Source organism: Euprymna scolopes, chromosome 26 (assembly GCF_053919585.1).
Source record: "Euprymna scolopes isolate OS-2025 chromosome 26, ASM5391958v1, whole genome shotgun sequence".
NCBI lineage: Eukaryota > Metazoa > Mollusca > Cephalopoda > Sepiida > Sepiolidae > Euprymna > Euprymna scolopes.
Window position 1 is genome coordinate 51365504 of NC_136507.1, and position 19607 is coordinate 51385110.

Sequence of the window (19607 nt, forward strand, 5' to 3'; positions counted from 1 at the left end):
CAAACTCTCCCCCTTCAAGATAGAAAAAATACTATCAGAAAGGGTCAAACCTAAACTAGTGAAAAAATTAAGAAATGGTAATCTTTTGATAGAAATTCTTACCAAAACACAGGCAGATGAACTTTTAAAATGGAAACATTTTGACAATATAAAAATAAAAACGTACCCTCACAAAACACTAAACATATGCAAAGGAGTTGTGAAAAGCCCTGAACTTTCACTTTGCTCCATCGACGAAATCCGTTCAAATCTAAAAGAACAAAATGTAACGGATGTCAGAAGAATTCAAATTAAAAAAAATGGAGAAATGATAAACACACACTCATATATATTAACCTTTTACCAACAAAAAATTCCACAAGAAATAAAAATAGCCTATGAGAAACTAAGAGTCGAACCATACATCCCCAACCCACTGCGTTGCTTTAAATGTCAAAAGTTTGGTCATCATCAGGACCGATGTACACGCCAGCCAGTTTGTGGAAGGTGTGGAGAAAACGACAATCATATCAACTGTCAAAAAACTTATAAATGTGCCAATTGTACAGAAAATCACAGTGCCTACTCCAAAGACTGTGAAATCTGGAAAAAAGAAAAAGAAATTGTTAAAATTAAACACTCATTAAACATCACCTACCCAGAAGCAAGGAAAAAGGCAATAACAGCTAAATATTCCGAAATAACCAAAAAGAATATTCCCAACACAAATAAACACAATGACAATTATTGCACAACAAACCTCGATATTAAAATCCAAGACCTCACCAACCAAATCAAAATACTGATAAATACAATTGAAGAAATGAAAAAAAACTCACTGGAACCAAAAATCCAAACGCCACACCCAGTAGACTAGAAACAAATCCAAAAAAACAAACCAGAACCAAACTTAACTAAACAAAAACTACAAATAAACCCACAAATTCCCCTCTCCAATAGCTTTAAGATATTGGAGATCGAGAACTCTGAAGAGCAGAATACCAACAATAAGGAGAGTCCCTTAATCCCCCACAAGAGTTCTAATATAAAAACAGATAACAACAAGCAAAAAAATAAAGATTCTCCAAAAACATCCGAACAGACAAGAACAATAAATGGGAAAAATTCCTCAAAGAAAACCAGCCCCACAAAAACCAAACCACGATCTCGCTCAACATCTAAAAGCAGAGATAAATCAAGCATAAAAGCTAACAAACCAATTGAACACAAAGAACCAGAAGCCATGGAAACAGAAACCGAATCTACCAATGATAAAAAGCTCACAAGTGCTCAAACGCACATGAAACAGTCCAATGATTCAAATACAAGAACTACAGACCAAAATAAATTTAAAACCTCCTTGGAAACAATGGAAATAGAAGACAAAACTTCTAAACCCCCATAAAAAAGAAAACACCCCTATTCCCAAGACAAAAGGGAAATCAAATACATAAAATCTAAACTATGGCCAACAAAATAATCCAATGGAATTGCAGAGGTATAAAAGCCAACCGGAATGAATTACTTCTACTGATATCCGATCTATGTCCCACAATAATATGCCTACAAGAAACCTTTTTAAAAGCATCTGAAAATATCAATCTTCAAAGTTTTACTGAATACAACTATACAACAAATAACCCAAATAGAGCTTCAGGAGGAACATCCATTCTCATTAACAAAAACACGGCACAAAGCCAAATAAATCTACAAACTAACTTACAGGCAATTGCTGTCACAGCCACCCTACATAGAACGGTCACAATTTGCTCCATTTATCTGCCTCCAAACGACCCCATAGATGAAACCGAAATAGAAAAACTCATCAACCAACTCCCTCGCCCCTTCTTATTATTAGGCGATTTTAATAGTCATAATGTTAGTTGGGGATGCTCAAACACAGATAGAAAAGGAATCACTATAGAAAATATTATCAACAACAACAATCTATGCATATATAACAACAAAAAACCAACGTTTATTCACTCCGCTACAAATTCGTCCTCAGCAATTGACCTCTCTATAAGTGATCCTAGTATCTTTATAGATTACAATTGGACAGTGCATATAGATACCTGTGGAAGTGATCACTTCCCAATAACTTTAGAACATTTTGGTCCTGAAATAATCTCAAAAATTCCTCGTTGGAACCTTAAAAAAGCTAACTGGAATGAATTCAAATTATTATGCAAACACAAACTCCTACCTGAAAAATGTGAGAAAGACCCAATCACTCACTTTACAGATACCATTATCTCAATAGCAGAAGAATGTATTCCTAAAACAAAATCATCAACCAAGTATAATCGTCCCTGGTTTAATAATGACTGTAAAAAGGCTATCAGGCTACGATGTGCTGCATTAAGAAAATTCAACAATCAACCAACTACTCAGAATTTAAACAACTTTAAAATATGCAGGGCTAAAGCACGCCGAACAATAAACGAAGCCAAAAGGGAATCATGGAAGAATTTTGTGTCTAAAATCAATAACACCACCAAAGACAAAACTGTATGGAATATGATTCAGAAAATATCAGGAAAAAACACCAGTTCCCCTCTCAACCACCTCTGTGTAAACAATAGTAAAATAACTAAAAAAGAGGACATGGCAAACCTGCTTGCAGATACTATTGCAAATAATTCATCTTCTAAAAATTACGATAAAAAATTCCAGATCTTTAAACAGGAATCAGAAAAAAACAAACTGAACTTTAAAAGTAATAATGAGGAAGAATACAACAAACCTTTTACCATCCATGAACTAAAGGATTCATTAAAAAAAGCCAACAACACGGCTGAGGGACCTGATAAAATAACGTATGAATTTCTAAAACAACTACCAGATGAACCATTAAAGTATTTACTTTCTATTTATAATGACATCTGGCTCAATGGCAATCTTCCAGTCATATGGAAACAAGCCACAGTCATTCCTATACCAAAACCAGGAAAGGATGCATCTGACCCCTCCAATTATCGCCCCATAGCTCTAACAAGCTGTGTGTGTAAGATCATGGAGAGAATGGTCAACACCAGGTTAATTTAGTTTCTGGAAACAAATAAAATAATAACTAATTTTCAGTGTGGCTTCCGAAAACATTGTAGCACAACAGACCATTTAATTCGTTTAGAAACTTTCATCAGAAATTCATTTATACAAAAAAAGCATATGACTGCTATTTTCTTTGATCTTGAAAAGGCATACGATACCACATGGAGGTATGGCATCATGAAAGATCTCAAAGAAGCTGGAGTGAAAGGAAGACTACCCATCTTCATCAACAACTTCATAAATAATAGACTATTCAATGTCCGTGTAGGAACATGCCTATCGGACACCAAAGAACAGGAAACGGGAGTTCCACAGGGAAGTATTTTGTCGGTAACATTATTCAGCCTAAAAATTAACAGTATTGTTGGATGCATAAACCAAGGCGTGGATTGCTCTCTATATGTTGATGATTTTTTAATTGCATAAAGCTCAAGACATATCCATATAATTGAGCGTCAACTTCAACAATGCATTGACAAAATAAAAAAATGGACAACTAAGAATGGCTTCAAATTTTCCATTAACAAAACAAAATGTATGCACTTTTGTCAACTAAGAAAACTGCACCCAGATCCTCTTTTAAAACTAAATGATATTCCGATTCCTGTTGTAAATGAACATAAATTCTTAGGGTTAATACTAGACAAAAAACTTACATTCATCCCTCATATAAAACATCTTAAAAATAAATGTAATAAAACCCTACAGCTAATGCGGGTCATTGCCCACACAGATTGGGGAGCGGACAGACAAACCCTATTAAAGTTATATAGGTCACTAGTGCGATCGAAACTAGACTATGGTAGCTTCATTTACGGTGCCACCAGAAAGTCGTATATAAAGATATTGGACACCGTTCAACATCAGGGCCTCAGACTTGCGCTGGGAGCCTTCCGAACTTCCCCCATCGATAGTCTCTATGCAGAAGCCAATGAACCCCCATTATCAATTCGACGCGACAAACTAGCCTTGCAATACCTGACCAAAATTCTCTCTTGCCCAGAAAATCCTGCTTACAACTGCATTGCAAACTCACTAGATTACTCGCTCTATGATAGAGAAAAATTACAGCCAACAAATCCAACCTCTAACTGTACCTTCAATCCAAATTACCAAAATCTATATTACCAAAAAGTAAAAGCTATAAAACCTTTTGGGCTCCGTACAAAACCACTAGTAGAAGATGCAGGTATCACAATCACCAATATCCATAATGTCAACCAACTAAGCCTTCCACCCTGGCTACTAAAATATCCTGAAATCATCCTTGAATTAAATAACCTCCCAAAAAATCAAACCCATCCACTAACCTATCAAGAAAAACTCCTTATCATTCAGGAAAAATACCCAAACCATCAGCACATATACACAGATGGGTCCAAAGACAGCAACAAAACCGGATGCGGAGTCGTATCCACTAACATTACCTTACAGAAGCGACTACCAGACCATGCCTCAATTTTTAGTGCCGAAGCCACAGCCTTAGATATGGCACTAGATCTCATCACTGACCTTACCCACAACAAATTTATAATTTTTTCAGACTCCCTATCAGTACTCGAATCCTTAAAGAATAAAAATTTAAATAACCCACTACTCATCAAACTGCTACAAAAAATACACACTCTCTCACAAAACAAAAGTATCAAATTCTGCTGGATCCCCAGTCATTCTGGAATTCAGGGCAATGAAAAAGCTGACATAGCTGCCAAAAATGCTTTAAAACTCCTTAAAAGCAATATAAAAATTCCACATTCTGACTACAAACAACAAATAAATAATCTGATTATGAAGAAATGGCAAGAAAGATGGAATAACTGTCCAAATAATAAACTTTTCAAGATCAAGCCCACAATAGAAGAACGATTACCAGATGCCAGAAGATCACGTAGAGAGGAAGTGATTTTGTCCCGTATTCGCATAGGACATACACACATAACCCACTCCTTCCTGCTAAAAAAAGAAGACCCTCCAGAATGTTTTGCATGCCAAGAACCTTTTACAGTAAAACACTTTCTTTTGGATTGTGGCGATCTCGCGCATATCCGGCAAAATTATTACCATGTCAATAATATGAAAGAACTATTTAAAAAAAATAAACTCCAACAAAATACTAACATTTCTGAAAAAAGTAAATCTATATAAAAGAATATAACTTTAATTCAATCCAACTTTACACCCACCCACCCACCCCCAAAAAAAGAAAGGAAGCACATCACCTAATGATACAAAAAGTCTGATTTGACTCACTGATTAAATTAAAATATCTATTCCAAAAAAAAAAAAAAACTGAATTCGGCATTAAATAACCAAAAAAAAAAAAAGGTTGATATGCCGTAAAACCAAACCAAACCAAACTAACTCTTTTTCTAACTTTCATCAATGATCTCCCAAATCACATTCTTAGACGATTCATAGACATTTATGCAGACAAGACTGCCATCTGAGGCCAGCAATGACCAAGATCTCTGATTCTTTCTCTTTTGATCTTGAGCACGATGCAATAGAGGAAAAAGATGGCTGATATATTTTAATGCATCTAAAATCAAGCTTCTTTCTTTCCATTATCAAGCACTCTGACTGTCATCTGATCTAAATTGAAATGAATGGCTCTTGTCTTGTTTTAACAAGCTTCTGGAGTTAACCTTCACTTCTGATTCAAAATAGAACACATACATAAAATCTGTTGCCAAGATCACTGGAAAAATGTTTGGATCATTCTATCACTCCAGTAGATATCTCACTGCCGATGCAATCCTCTGCCTGTATAAGAGACAAGTACATTCTAGGATGGAATACTATTGCCACATCTGGGCAGGGGCTGCTTGGAGCACCTTATCCTCCCATGATAGTTCAAAACCTAGTAGATGATACCTTTTTCTCTTCTTTGTCACCTGTTTCCCACAAAAGTAATGCTGCGAGCCTGTCTCTTCTCCATTGTTATTTTCATAGCAGGTGCTCATCTGAGCTTCAATCTATGGTTCCCCAACCTTGCCAAACTTTAACAAAAAACACTCTACTAGCTACAGTCATTATCCCTAATCCCACTCTCTGTGTCTAAATCTAAACATAGATTCCATGAACAAAGCTTCTTTCCTAGAACTGCCTGCCTGTGGAACTCTTTTGTGCTGTCCTGCTTTTCAGCTGACTACAATATAGTAGTCTTCAAGTCCATTGTAAACATGGTAGTGTTGAACCGTCTCCTTAAATAATCAGATTCTATGCAATAATTATTTTTTCAACAGTTCGTAATAAATTATCAAAACCTTTGGGAAAAGTATTAATCCATATATCCTCCCTCCAGCTATGGATTAAGATCTCAACAAACCTTAGTTGTGCAACTAATCTAAAAGAAAGAAAGCTTCAAAATAATATCAGTTTTCTTTGCTAATTGGTCCCCCGATTTACCGGAGAGGAACCTATGTTTTCAGTGGCGTCTGTGCTTCCATGTGTCCGTCCATGTGTCCATTATTCCATAAGATTGCCAGATAACCGTCCATTAGTTTTTCCTGAAATTTTGCCACAAATTGTATTTTGGTTAAATAGATGTGCACAGTAAAAAAATTTTTTGCAAAAATTCCCGCTGCGTCCCCAGGGGCTCAAAAGAGGTAAAAAATGCCCCTTTTTGCCCCCATAGCGTTTAATCCATCCATTAGATTTTCCTGAAACTTGGCCAAAATGTGGAGGCCATTGTTCTTAATATAAATTCAGTATGGGTGACCCTGGCGAAATTCTGGTTTGCATCCCTGTGAGACTTTTAGGGCTAAAAAGACATGTCTTTTTGGAGTTCTTTTTTCATATTACTCAAAAACTTGACATGTATATCTATATAGTGATTTTCCATGGTGCTGAATTCAAATATACACGTCTTAAGGCATGAAACTTCACCGTTTGTCCATTTTTCACTGTGATTCGGTGTTCTTAGAAGCTTAAAAGGGGTCAAAAATGCCCCAAAATTGCAGAAAATGACACTTTTTACACCATAACTTTTGCCCCATCTATTTGTGAAGGAAACGTTAGCCCTTCACACTTCTCGCATTCATCATTTCTTCACTATTTTTTGTGGTGTAATCTTGCATGCAGCACCCGAGGGGGATCACGCACATGCAGCTTGTTTCAACATAGTTTTTCAGTCATCCTGGATTTATTGCCATGAGATTCGTGCAGTGCTGATTATTGTGCAATAATTGCTTCATTATAGAGACCATGTACTGACATCCTTACAGTGGAAGCCCTTTCTAGGATAGTGGGGAGAGTTTATAGGATATAAGCAGAGTTGATTTTATCCATATGTAAATAAACCAGAGTGAGTGACTGATTTTTTATGAATTGTGTGCATGTCTTGTGCCACCAGAAAAACTTCAAAGTGCTCGATCATAAAAATATAAAAGCAGAATGTATTTTTTATTTGTATACTTTATGCATAAGCATCCATCCCAGGTACATTATTTCTCTTGTATTCATTGGAGATTTTTATAAAACTCCTGGCTTTCTTCAGCCTTTTCTTTTTTTTCAAATTGATGTCCTAAAAAAAGCTGAAGAACGCTCCGTTTCATTCATTAGTTAGGATATTTATAAAATCTCCAGTGAATACAAAGCAAAAACTTGAGTCCCTAAAATGGATGCTTATGTGTATAGTATGTAAATAAAGAAAAAAAGACTTGTGAGTGTGGTGGTGGGGGTTTATATATGTAGGAAAATCCAGGAACATTTCTGACAATATGAAACATTATATGAAAATGGTCTTTTTGATTCCGTATGATTTATGTATTTTTAAGGCTATTTTTGCTTATATTATTTATTTAAAATGTTTTTGTTTTCTTTTTAAAGATTACTTAATGTCACCAGAGAAAGATGGCCAAGAACCAAGCCCAATTGACCAAAAGTTGTCTTCATTGAACAAACAACTCAGCATAGAAACGAAGGTTTGTAGTGTTAATTTGCAAAAATAAAAAAAAAAAGGCTTTTCTAACTTTTCATGAAGCAATGTCTTTATATGATCTTTGTATATTTGTGAGATGAGGATTGATAATTATTTTTTTGTATTATTTGAATTGTTTGGACTATTGTTCTCATCTAGGTTTTGTTTTTTTCACATTTCAGCCAATGTAACCTCTAAAAATGTGAGAAAAACAACCAAGATGAGAACAATAGTTCAAACAATTGAAATAATACAAAAAATAATTATCAATCCTCATCTCAAAAATATACGAACATCATATAAAAAAATCCGAATGAACCTAGATTTATTAAAAAAAAGAAATAGACTTATCGCTATTTGTGTTTTGAATTTCTAGCAGCTATGCTTGTTAGTGAAGCAAAAAAAAAACATTTTTCACCATTCACTAATAACATCCAATGTGAATACATCTGGAGATGGTCGGAGGTTGCATTGGCCAAAATGTTGAGAAAAACAATCAAGATGAGAACAATAGTCCAAAAAATCCAAATAATACAATAAATGTCCTCTATTAAAAAAAGAAAATGATGGAATTAAACTTAAAATTCATGACTGGGTATTTTCTTTATGGAATACTAGATCATGACCTAATATAGATTAGGTTTCTATAACTAAAACTGGGAATATTATCTAAAAACAACATTGAATTAAACCATACCATTATTATGATTATGTAATTCTGTACTTATAGCAGAAGTTTAAAAATCTTACTTTTGCTTTCATTTATTTATTTTTGGACAACTTTTTCGAATCTGTGTATAATAACCCCCCCCCCCCCATCACTCAAATATTAATTGCTAACTCACATTTTTGTATACAGAAAAAAAAAACATTTAGCGTTTCAACATTTTTGCTATGGCCAGCTTTATCCACTGATTGTTGGTCAAGCCCAAGCCATGATTGACGGTAATCCCCAGGATCAGGATCCAATTCTGCAAGAGTTCAATTTTTTTTCATTTTCGCCCCCCCCCTTTTTTTTTTTTTTTTTTTTTTTTTTTTTGGAGTGGATTGCTGTACTAAGAATATAAGAAACATGCATTTTCTCTTTTTATTAGAATTTTCCATTACACCAAATTGACCCACAGCAATGCGTGGCAGGGTACAGTGTGTGTGTATGTATATATATATATATATATATATGTGCATACGTGGACTTTTAACATTTTATTTATATATATATATATATATATATATATATATATATATATATTTATATATATATAAATATATATAAATAAAATGTTAAAAGTCCACGTATGCTTCTAGGATAGTGATTTAAAGGTTATGAGGGTTTTTTGAAGCATGAAAACGATGTTACTTTTTGTATTTAATATTTTTATTGTTCTCGGATCTCCGCTCTTGGTCACCAAATTGACTTTAAAATCCTTAGCAAATGCTTATGTAATTAAAATGTGATGTTTTGGAAGCTATTTACATCCAAATAAATTAAAACATTTTTTAACAAATTAGTTTCAGTATATTACTAGCATGGATGCCCGGCGTTGCCCGGGTGGATAGAGCTGGTATACTAAGGATATTGAGCAACCCCCAGAAAAAGCCCTCTAAAAAAAATGATTGAATCAAAACAACTTTTGTTTCAATCAAAATAGCAGCGAAATGCTTGTGCGACTGAAAAAAAAAAAAAAAAAAAATTAGCTGCAGTAGCCAAGCTCGATCCTGTAGCGTGAAAGAGGAAAAGGAGGTGAAAAAAAAGCAAATACGTTAGCTATCTCGCCCACACGACTTGTGATGTCACAGGCCTTCGAAATAATGGGTTTTATATGTATGTCGAGCTTACGAGGCGTGAGTGACTTTGCAAAAATGTTGATGCAAAAATTGACACCCTCTTGCAAAAAATGGCCCAGTTGATGATCAAAGAATAAATTTTTTTTGGCTAATTTTTAGATATTTTTCATCCAAGAAATTGGTCTTTCTAATGATACCAATTTTATCATTGTTTGATGCGTCTGTCAAAAGTTTTTGGGAGAAATACAAACACAGACACATTTTTACTTTTATATATTAGACTAGAGGTGGTCCCCGGCATTGCCCAAGTGTGGAGAGGTTTTATGGTAAGGGTATTGAGCAAGAGAGCCCTAAAATGTTTCAAAATCCCCTAAAAAAATAAAAATAGTAAGTTCCCATGCAAGCAAGGGGGGGGGTAGTAGGCAGGCAGGCCTGAACTTGTAATGCGAAAAAGGAAAAGATGAAAAAAAGCCAACTGCTTAGACCCCACACCCACCGCGACATAAGACGTCGCCAGTGTTTGAAATAAGCTTAGTCGTTACAAGATGTATGATGACTTTGCAAAAATGTCGACAAAAAACTTCCTTGCAAAGAATGGCCCAGTTTATAGGCAAAGAATTAATATTTTTGGCCAATTTTTGGATATTTGTTGTCCAAGAGACTGACCTTTTCAAACGATACCAATTTTGTCAGTGTTGGTCGTGTGTCCCTGAAAGTTTTTGCCAGACATACAAACACACACACACATGCATTTTGCCTTTTATATTATAGACTAGCCTGGCTGTTTAGACGTGTGTGTTGAGTAAAATAAAAAAAAGTGGCAGTAAGCAGGCAGGCTCGAACCCATACCGCGAAGGAGGAAAAGAATGTGAAAAAAAAATGTGACGTCTTTGTTGTTGCATCCATCGCCAAACCGGAAGTGGCGAAGGTTTAAATTAAAGCTAGTTAATTGAAAAGAGGGGAGGACTTTCAAAAATATCGACGAAAAAAAGCGACCTCCCCCCTCTTGTAGAAAAGTGCCCAGTTGAAGTGAAGGAATTAATGTTTTTAGCCAATTTTTTTATATTTGTCGTCCGAAGGGTCCTTCAAAACAATACCAATCTCATGAAAATCCGTTGCCTCTGTCAAAAGTTTTAGGCAGACATACGAACATACATACATTTAAACACAGGTGAGATTTATATAATACTAGCAAGGGTACCCGGTGTTGCCTGAGTGTTTGGAGGTGTGTATGTAGGGGGGGGGGTGATCTTGTTTATATATTATAAAAAAACACGATGTTAAAAAAATTGGAAAAACCAAAACAAATCAGTGAATGAATGTAAAAAAAAAAAAAAAAAAAAAAAGCAGAAATAAATGGTATAAATAACCTTGTTTCAACCTGCAATCTTAAAATAACAACTGATGACCGCGTGTTTGGAGGTGTGTGTGTAGGGCAGGTAAACTAAAGAATAAGCGAAGTAATAACCCTGTTTAAATAAAATTAAAATAACGTTGCCCGGGTGTTTGGAGGTGTAAAAGAGAAAAAAAAAAGTTTGGGTAGGAAGGTAGGCTCGAACCCGAAGCCTCGAGGCTAAGGCGGATAAAAAGTCTGACACGTTATCCCTATGCCAAAGAGACATACAAGTGAGAACGGATAAAATTAAACCTTTAAAAATACTTGCAGGTGGTTTAAACTAACGTCAACGTTTTCTAGGTCAAACATGACGTCATTGTCGTTGCCCGGGTGTTTGGAGGTGTGTGTGGTGTTAAATAAAAATGAACCCAGGGGGTGGGGGATCGAACCCGAAGCCCTGAGGCGAAGTTTGAAAATAAAATCGGCCAGCCAGAATGAGAGTTAGTGAAAGATGTTTGAATTTATTTAAGAACCAAATTGACAGGTGCGCGTCCGGAAGTCGTCGAGCGTTACGACGACGACGACGTAGGTTGGTTTGTTATAAGCGAAGTAAAAGAAAAGAAAACAATTTTAACACTAAGCGGGGGAAAAAAACACAAAAAAACTAACGTAAGGCAAACGAACGATGAAAACAGAAAAACGAACACATGAAAAATGGCTTAAATAAGCCTGTTTCGATATTAAAATTTAAAAAATCGAAAAAAAAAAAAACATCTCACACCACGATTCGAACCCAAAACGTTTACATAATGAACCAAGGCCTTAACCAACTGAGCTAAGGCGACGTTCACGAAATTTGTTCGGTTTTTCAACTATTTAAAGTAAATCAGGTCACAACGTCATCTGATGCATGCGTAGAATCGGTCATTGTCACGAGAGGACCGTTTTTGCTTGCTATGGATGTTTGGGTTATTGTATAACTTTTGGCAAAGTCTGTATGAATCCATCTGCCCCCACCCCCCACCACTACTCCGAGTGATATAGTAAAGTAGATTAGATTATCAAACGGATAAAATAATAAGAAAGAAACCTGCAATAACGATGGTTCTGGATTCTTCTGTGTCTAGCACTGCCATCTGCATCTGCGGAAAAGCAACTGAATTTATTAGAGATATGTTTACCACTTCAATTGTGAAGAGATCATTAAAAAACGATCCTTTTTTGCATGTCAAGAAATGACTTAACATAAAAATGTTCAATTTAAAATGCACAGAAAATATCTGAATGCAAGGTAAAATATGATTGGTTGTTGTACATTTTTGCAACACACATTGCCTCTCATTTGGTAGGTTGATCTCCTTATTCAGTTAATTATTCCAGGTTTTTCTCCCTCCTTCCTACCAGCTGCCTGTCTAGATGATTCAAATGAACTTTCCAAAAAAGAATTCAAAGAATTAGAAATCAGATCTTCCGCAAGAAAACTTGCTGCTGCTTTTGTATGATTAAAACAGCTCTTATATTATATATTTTTTTTTTTTTTTTTTTTTTTACAAGTATAAAAGTTTGAAGAGTCTACCAAAACTTCTGATAGATTAAATTTCAACATGGCATTAATGTGGATCCATGCAATCTCATAAGATAAGACAAAAAAAAAAAGAAAAAAAAGAATGCACTTATGGAACTTTATTTCAAATTTTGGCAAACATTTTAATTCCAGGATCTTGGTTTAAAAAAGTTATTTGTCTTTTTTTTTCTTTTTCTTTTTTTTTTTTTAATAGCATGAACTTTAATCTTGCAGTTTTCTTTGTCAGTTTCAATATGTTCTTGCTTTTTAAATGTTTAGGTTGATTTAAAAAAACTTTTTTCATGCAAAGCATATAAATCCTTTGGTGCAGTAATTTCTAAAATGGTTTTCCATACTAAAATATTGATTGTTTATCTCTGAAAGAAAAACAGATTTGATAAGACTATATAACCAACCATAATCTTGTCTTGGTATGGCACACATCCTGGGAAGACTTAGCTATCTTTCTCCTTCAGAGAACATTTCAAAAGAATATCAAATTCACAAGCAGTCTCCAATCGCATGTGTACCCTGATCAGATGCGATAATTTTAATAACGTTAGTTTTAGCAGTTGCCGCCCTCTCACATACCTGATATTTCCAAGTGATTACAAATCTGATACTAACCAGGCTCAGTATCACTTTGGTGATCTAATGTGTTAACCTGATTATACCAACTGATCTTTTGTATGGCTAAATACAGCCTCAATTTTGAGGTAAGGATTAATAGAACTTTCTTTCGATAGAAATTTTATCTTAGTAGTATTAATAACTAATGGTACACTCATAAATTTTGTATAGCTTCACATAGAATGGATTTGTTATTGCTGTGATAATTTAAATTGGAATTAAAGATGTTCTTGATAGCCATTTCTTAATTTTCATAAAAGTTGTTCCTCACTCTTTTCATAAATATAAAATTTTAATATAATTCATATTTATATTGACATAATTTCTATACAAATTTTCCAAACTAATAGAAGGAAACTGAACACTTATTTTGCATAATGGTGCTGCCAATGACCTAATTGGCACGAGGATAAAGTATGCATTTGGCAAATCTCTAAATCTGATAGAATTTATGTGCTGACATGATTTGACAAATGTATGAACTCCTATATATTTTTTTTTTTTTTTTTTAATCAAATAAGTTAATGATGTTCAGTAAATTATTTACAATTTGTATTATATTATCTTGGTATCAAATAACCCTAATGTGTTCATATGCATGCAGTAAAACAAAAAAATTCACAGCATAATTTGGCATAAATTCTGTTATAATATTAGGAAAGGCTTTTTTTAAAAAATAACAATTCAATTTACACATTTATCAATTAAAATTTTTTTTTGTGTACACAAAGGAGTCACAAATTATCAAGGCTCGGGGGCCACTCGAGGATAAGGGTTAATGAGTGTACAGTAGACAATGGGAAAATGTCGTAATCACTAGTAGTGGGAATTGGGTAAATTGGATTACTTAAGGGGATAGATCATCAAGAACTTGTTCACGTTGGACTTGAAGACAGCCATATTGTCCATATTGTAGTCAGTTGGAAAGCAGGAAAATGGAACAGAGTTCCACAGGCTTGCATTTTTAAGAAAGAAGCTTTGTCCATGGAATCTACGTTTAGGTGGGAGAAATTATTGATAGTGGTTTGAGCGAGATGAGTGTTGTGAAAGTCAGACCAAGGGGGACTATAGATTGGAGCTTAGACAGGCTCACAACACCTCTCCTGTGGGAAAGAGATTGTAGGGAAGAAAAAAGGACATCCTCCCCACTAGGCTACAAAGTCTATTTTGAACTCTGTCAAGGCAGGATAAGTTGTTTCTAGCAGCTCTGCTCAGATGTGGCAACAATACTCCATCGTTGGACATATTTGGCTCTTATACAGGCAGAAAATTGTATCAGCAGTGAGATATCTACTGGAGCGGTAGAATAATAATAATAATAATAATCCACCACTTTTCCAGCAGCCTTGGCATTTTCAGAATTTGTGATTGATAAAATGTCATTTCAAACTAAAATATTATCAAGCAACTGATCCTCTAAATTATGTTAGGACAAAAAATATTTAAAAAAAAAAACATTAAATTATACAAAGAATAGAAAGTGAATTTTGGGTTGACTTTCAGCAGACGTGCAACTCTTTCTTTCCTTATGTTGTCTTTTAGGTCTCACATTCCATGATCGATGTTTCTGACAGAAAAGAATTCCTGTTTTATGTGTCATCTAACAATTATTACTGGCTAGTATTTAACCCTGAAGTATATTTTTTTTGCTCCTTATAAACCTTCTAAAAAAGAATATGAATAAATACAAAAAATTAAATTGAAGTTTTATTATAATGCTCTTCAAATTTTGTTTTGATAACATAATAATCAAAAGAAAGATATAAAGTTAAAAGAATAATTTGAATTAGGTTTTATTACTTATATTTTTCTTATGTGGTATTAAAGGGGATGATTTAATAAACATATCTTTTTAGATTAATACATTCTTTAATTAATAAAATGCTGGTAGTTGTAAATTTCTGGTATTTTTTCTAATAAATTACTGCCAGTTTTATGAACAATAAATCATTTTTAAGAAGTTTGAAATTAATTCTATTTAATGAAAACAAATCATAATTATGCTAAGTTAATTGAACCGGAACCTGTAAATATTTAGAGACAATGGACATTTTTTTCATATTATTTCTTATAACTTGTTTTCTATTAGTTATCAAAACAATTTATCTATTCAGCTAATCTCTTGTAAGGCCAAATACAGTCTTAATTTAGCTGTTTGTATTTGCTGAAGATGAAAGTATAAATTACTAAAGTCATTTCTGACTGAGATATCTAATCTCTTCTATATCCCTTGTTGATTCTCTATAAAGGGGATAATTTTGGCAGCAAGAAACTGACTTGCTGGAAACCTTAGATCTAACACCAAACCTGAATTCCTCTTAATTCGAAGGATTCATTATTATACTATAAAAACCATAATCCTTGGATTCCTGTCAAATTGATGGATGGCTTTGAAGAACATCAATCTTTATGTGCCAAAGTTATTTTTATGGAATTATTTTAAGATAAGAAGAAAACTAATTTTTGAATTCCCCTATGTTGCTATGTAATGGTTTTATTTGGACTAAACGTGATTGCAAAATTATCTTGGATTTCATTAGTCATGGTTGGAAACTGTTTGGGGATAAATGGAAGGAAACATTAACAGAATATATTTTATTCTGTCAATGAATGTTTTCAACTGGGTGGTCAGTTGCATTAAATTCATAGGAACTTACCATTACCTATCATGGAGAGAAAAGCTATAGATAGATTCCTGTACATCACCATTGCTAAACACTAACCGATTAATTTAACTGATTATTTCAAATATGCCCCACCCCCATGTGATTATGCTTGGTCAATCAGAGCATTTAGTATCTCCCATTAATATAATTTCTAGAAATAGAATTTTGGTAATCATGCCATCTTCATAGTTTCCTTAACTTGCGATTGTTGTACTTATTTCATATTTGATTTGCTATGGCATGCGCAGTGCATTTCAAGTAATGAAATTAAGTTCACATGAATTTAGATACTTCCACAAATTAGAAAAAAATATATATAAAAAAAAATATTCCACTCTACCAACTATGACAACTATATATTATTGAACTTATCAACTTCTAAATGATATTTCAAATAATTATATCTCTCACTTACAAAGAACATTCCTCTAAAAATTAACACATACAAACATTTTTAAAGAAACTGTGATTATCCTTTAAAGGACACTTAGTCGATGAATGATTTCATTCACTAAAAACTTTTATGTAACAACTGAGAGTAATACTTTATCTTCATATATAACAGAATGACTCGAGAAATTCCAAAGTATTGTAGGTTTGCGACAACAGATGCCACATACAAATTCAATACATCTAGGCTAGCCACTATCTTATGTAGCTTTCGAACACCATTTTAGACACATTCAGTCTTGATAATAAAATACTACATTGCATCCTATGAGCAAAACCATTACAATCGCAACATCTTTATAGGAAGGAATCACTATTTTTCTCTCTAAATATTTAGTCCTACCACTGCTACCAGTTGTCATTGGGACAAATTCTACACATTTCACAGATTCTATGATTACACCGACCGTAACTGGCTCATACACACATAGACCTAACATAATTTTTTTGATTCATAAATAATAAAAGCTCTCTCGCCATAGTTCATCCATTCTAATGTACTGAGCTCTGAAAATTCTCATATTCCGTAATTCAGTTCTCTGCTTTATAAACGCTATATATATATATATATATATATATATATATATACCAACATTAAAATATGGCGTCAATATGAGACATTTTGCACGCCATCATTCATTTAATGCATAGGAAAACAAAAAAAAATATGGAAGTTTATTTGTTATTTTATCTTTTCCATGCAAGTTAACATTTATAGGTTTTCCAGTATTATGATAATGAATGTTGTATGTAAAATTGTCGTGGACAAATAGTTTTTATGTAATAACGTTATGCTTTCCGACGGCCAGCTAAACAATGCACGTTGTTTGGTTTATGGCAAGACTATTTGTCAGCGACAATTATACGTGCGTTATTTGTTTACAGATTACCTGAAAATGCCAAATAGGGGTGAATGTGAAATGCAGTGAGAAACAACCGATCTAACTTTTTTTGAACCTTGAACATAAATAATAAAGGTTTATTAATGTTATATAGAAAATATCGCTCTACTGAGGATGTTAACTCTAGACTAAATTAAAGAGGTTAGCTCCAAAATATTTGCATTTTTAAAATTATGCTCGAAAAATATGGAAATTTATTGAACGAAATAAATGAACTTATTTTTTGCAAACAATTTTATTTCCACAACATATTTCTTTTAATAAAATTTCATGTTTTCTTTTTTTTTCTTTTTTTAAACAAATCTTAATAAAAAAGACGCGATTACGAGTGGTGTGCAATAAGTAATGCCCCTGACCCACTTCCCATAGCAGTAGAGCAACGAAACTTGGCACAGTTATTAGTCTTTCTCTACATAGGAACCACACAGTTATGCATTTCTCCCATCATTTGATGCAGCTCTGGAGACCGTTTTTGTAGAACACCCCAGGCTGGTCCTCCAACCATGACGTGACTTCAGAAATCAAGGCTGTCATCTGGGAAACACTTTCCTTTCAAAAATAACTTCATGGCTAGGAAGAGGTGAAAGTCAGAAGGTGCAAGGTCAGGAGAGTAGGGAGGATTTCATAACCACATACCCGTGCTTCTGACTTCTGACCGGAGCGTTGTCCTGCAGGAGGAGGGTACCTTTGCTGATTTTGCCCCGCCTCTTGATTTTAATAGCTTCCCTTAATTTCCTCAAAAGTGAAGCATAATAGGCTCCTGTAATTGTGGTACCCTTTGCCAGGAAATCTGTCATCACTACTCCGTCCTGGTCTGAGAAGACTGAGCATGACCTTGTCAGCGGAGGGCTGCACCCTTGCCTTCTTTGGAGGTGGTGAGTCCAAGTGCTTCTACTGACTGGCCTTTGGTCTCTGGATCATAGTGATGGACCCAGGTTTCATCCTGTGTAATCAGTCTTTTGAAAAACTTTGACTCATCTTCTTGGCACATCTCCAAATTCATCCTTGAGCACTCAATGCGTTCTTGCTTCTGGAATGGTGTGAGCAACCTCGGAATCCATCTGGCAGACACCTTATTTTATGCAAATGGTCATGAATGGTAGTTTCCACAGATCCTGTACTAATCTTGATATCTTGGGCTATTTGGCGAACAGTAATGCGCCAATCTTCCAAAATGGCAACCTCAACTTGATGGACAGATGCCTCGTCAATGGCAGAAGGGGGACGACCAGATCTGGGAGCTGTTTCCACAGACTTCCGACCATGTTTGAATTCACGATGCCAGTGTTTTACAAGGTCATATGATGGGGCATTATCACCATAAGTTTCTTTCATTTCATCAAAAGTCTCCTGTGGTGTGCGTCCTTTCAAATACAAAAACTGGGTCACTGCTTGACATTCAACAGGCTCCATTTCACACCTGACTCGGTTCAAACACCTGTAAAACAGAAACCACAATTAGTTCAGAGCTGTAATTTGCCACATTACCTGTAGAGATATAAATCATTGCACATGCAAAATTTCAGCTAGATCAGACAACTGGAAGTGGGTCAAGGGCATTACTTATTGCAAACCCCTCGTATTTGGAAGCTAAACTCTTCAATATATTAATATATATTAAATGTGTAGATTTAAAACATCACTAATCTACACAAGCACACAAAAAATAACAATAACGACGTAAAATACATAAATTTATTCTTGCACTCTTTACTTTTTCAATTTGGCTTTTTTGTGTCTGAAAATCTGGCTATAGTTATCAATTTGGCCTTTTTTTTCTTTTTCTTTATAGATTTGGCTTCAAGTATTTAGAGTCTGGCAACCAAATTAGGATCAGCTATTGGACATGTTTACCCTTTTAGAACTTTTAAAATACGCGTAACTTTCAGATTGCAAAATAATTTAAAAAACAAAAGAATTGGTGAACTGAAGAATGCTGCCCAGATCATTTACTTTTTTTTATTTTTCACTTATTCGTAAATTTTTCAGGCGATTTCAGCACTTACAGGCTTGAATTTTGAATCATAACGTTCTACAACAGTGAACACCCACTTTTTGGCCACTCCTGTTGTTAAGGTTGCCATTAGCATTTAGATTTTTCTTTTTCAATTTTTTGCAAATTTCTATCATAGATTACATTCTTGGCTTTCACATTACCAAAATACCTTGGAAAAAATTGTTTACACTCTACCAACAGAAAAGGGAAACATTTAATGGCTAGGGGCAGCATTAACAACTGATGTGTCAAAAAAAGTGTGTGTTCCATTTATTAGAACATTATCATAAAAAATTGATCACCAACTATTACAGTCATTAAAAA

At 34.2% G+C, this 19607-nt stretch overlaps 1 protein-coding gene across 8 annotated transcripts in view; it reads left to right on the top strand.

Annotated features, from left to right (window-relative positions):
- The window catches only part of LOC145248037 (serine/threonine-protein kinase N2-like), a 412484-nt gene that overhangs the window by 224027 nt on the left and 168850 nt on the right, over positions 1-19607 (top strand). For all 8 annotated transcript variants that reach the window (XM_080109765.1, XM_080109767.1, XM_080109766.1 and 5 more), the window contains exon 3: positions 7864-7958. In XM_080109765.1, coding sequence (XP_079965891.1) covers positions 7864-7958 — 95 coding nt within the window. The remainder of the gene's footprint in view (positions 1-7863; positions 7959-19607) is intronic.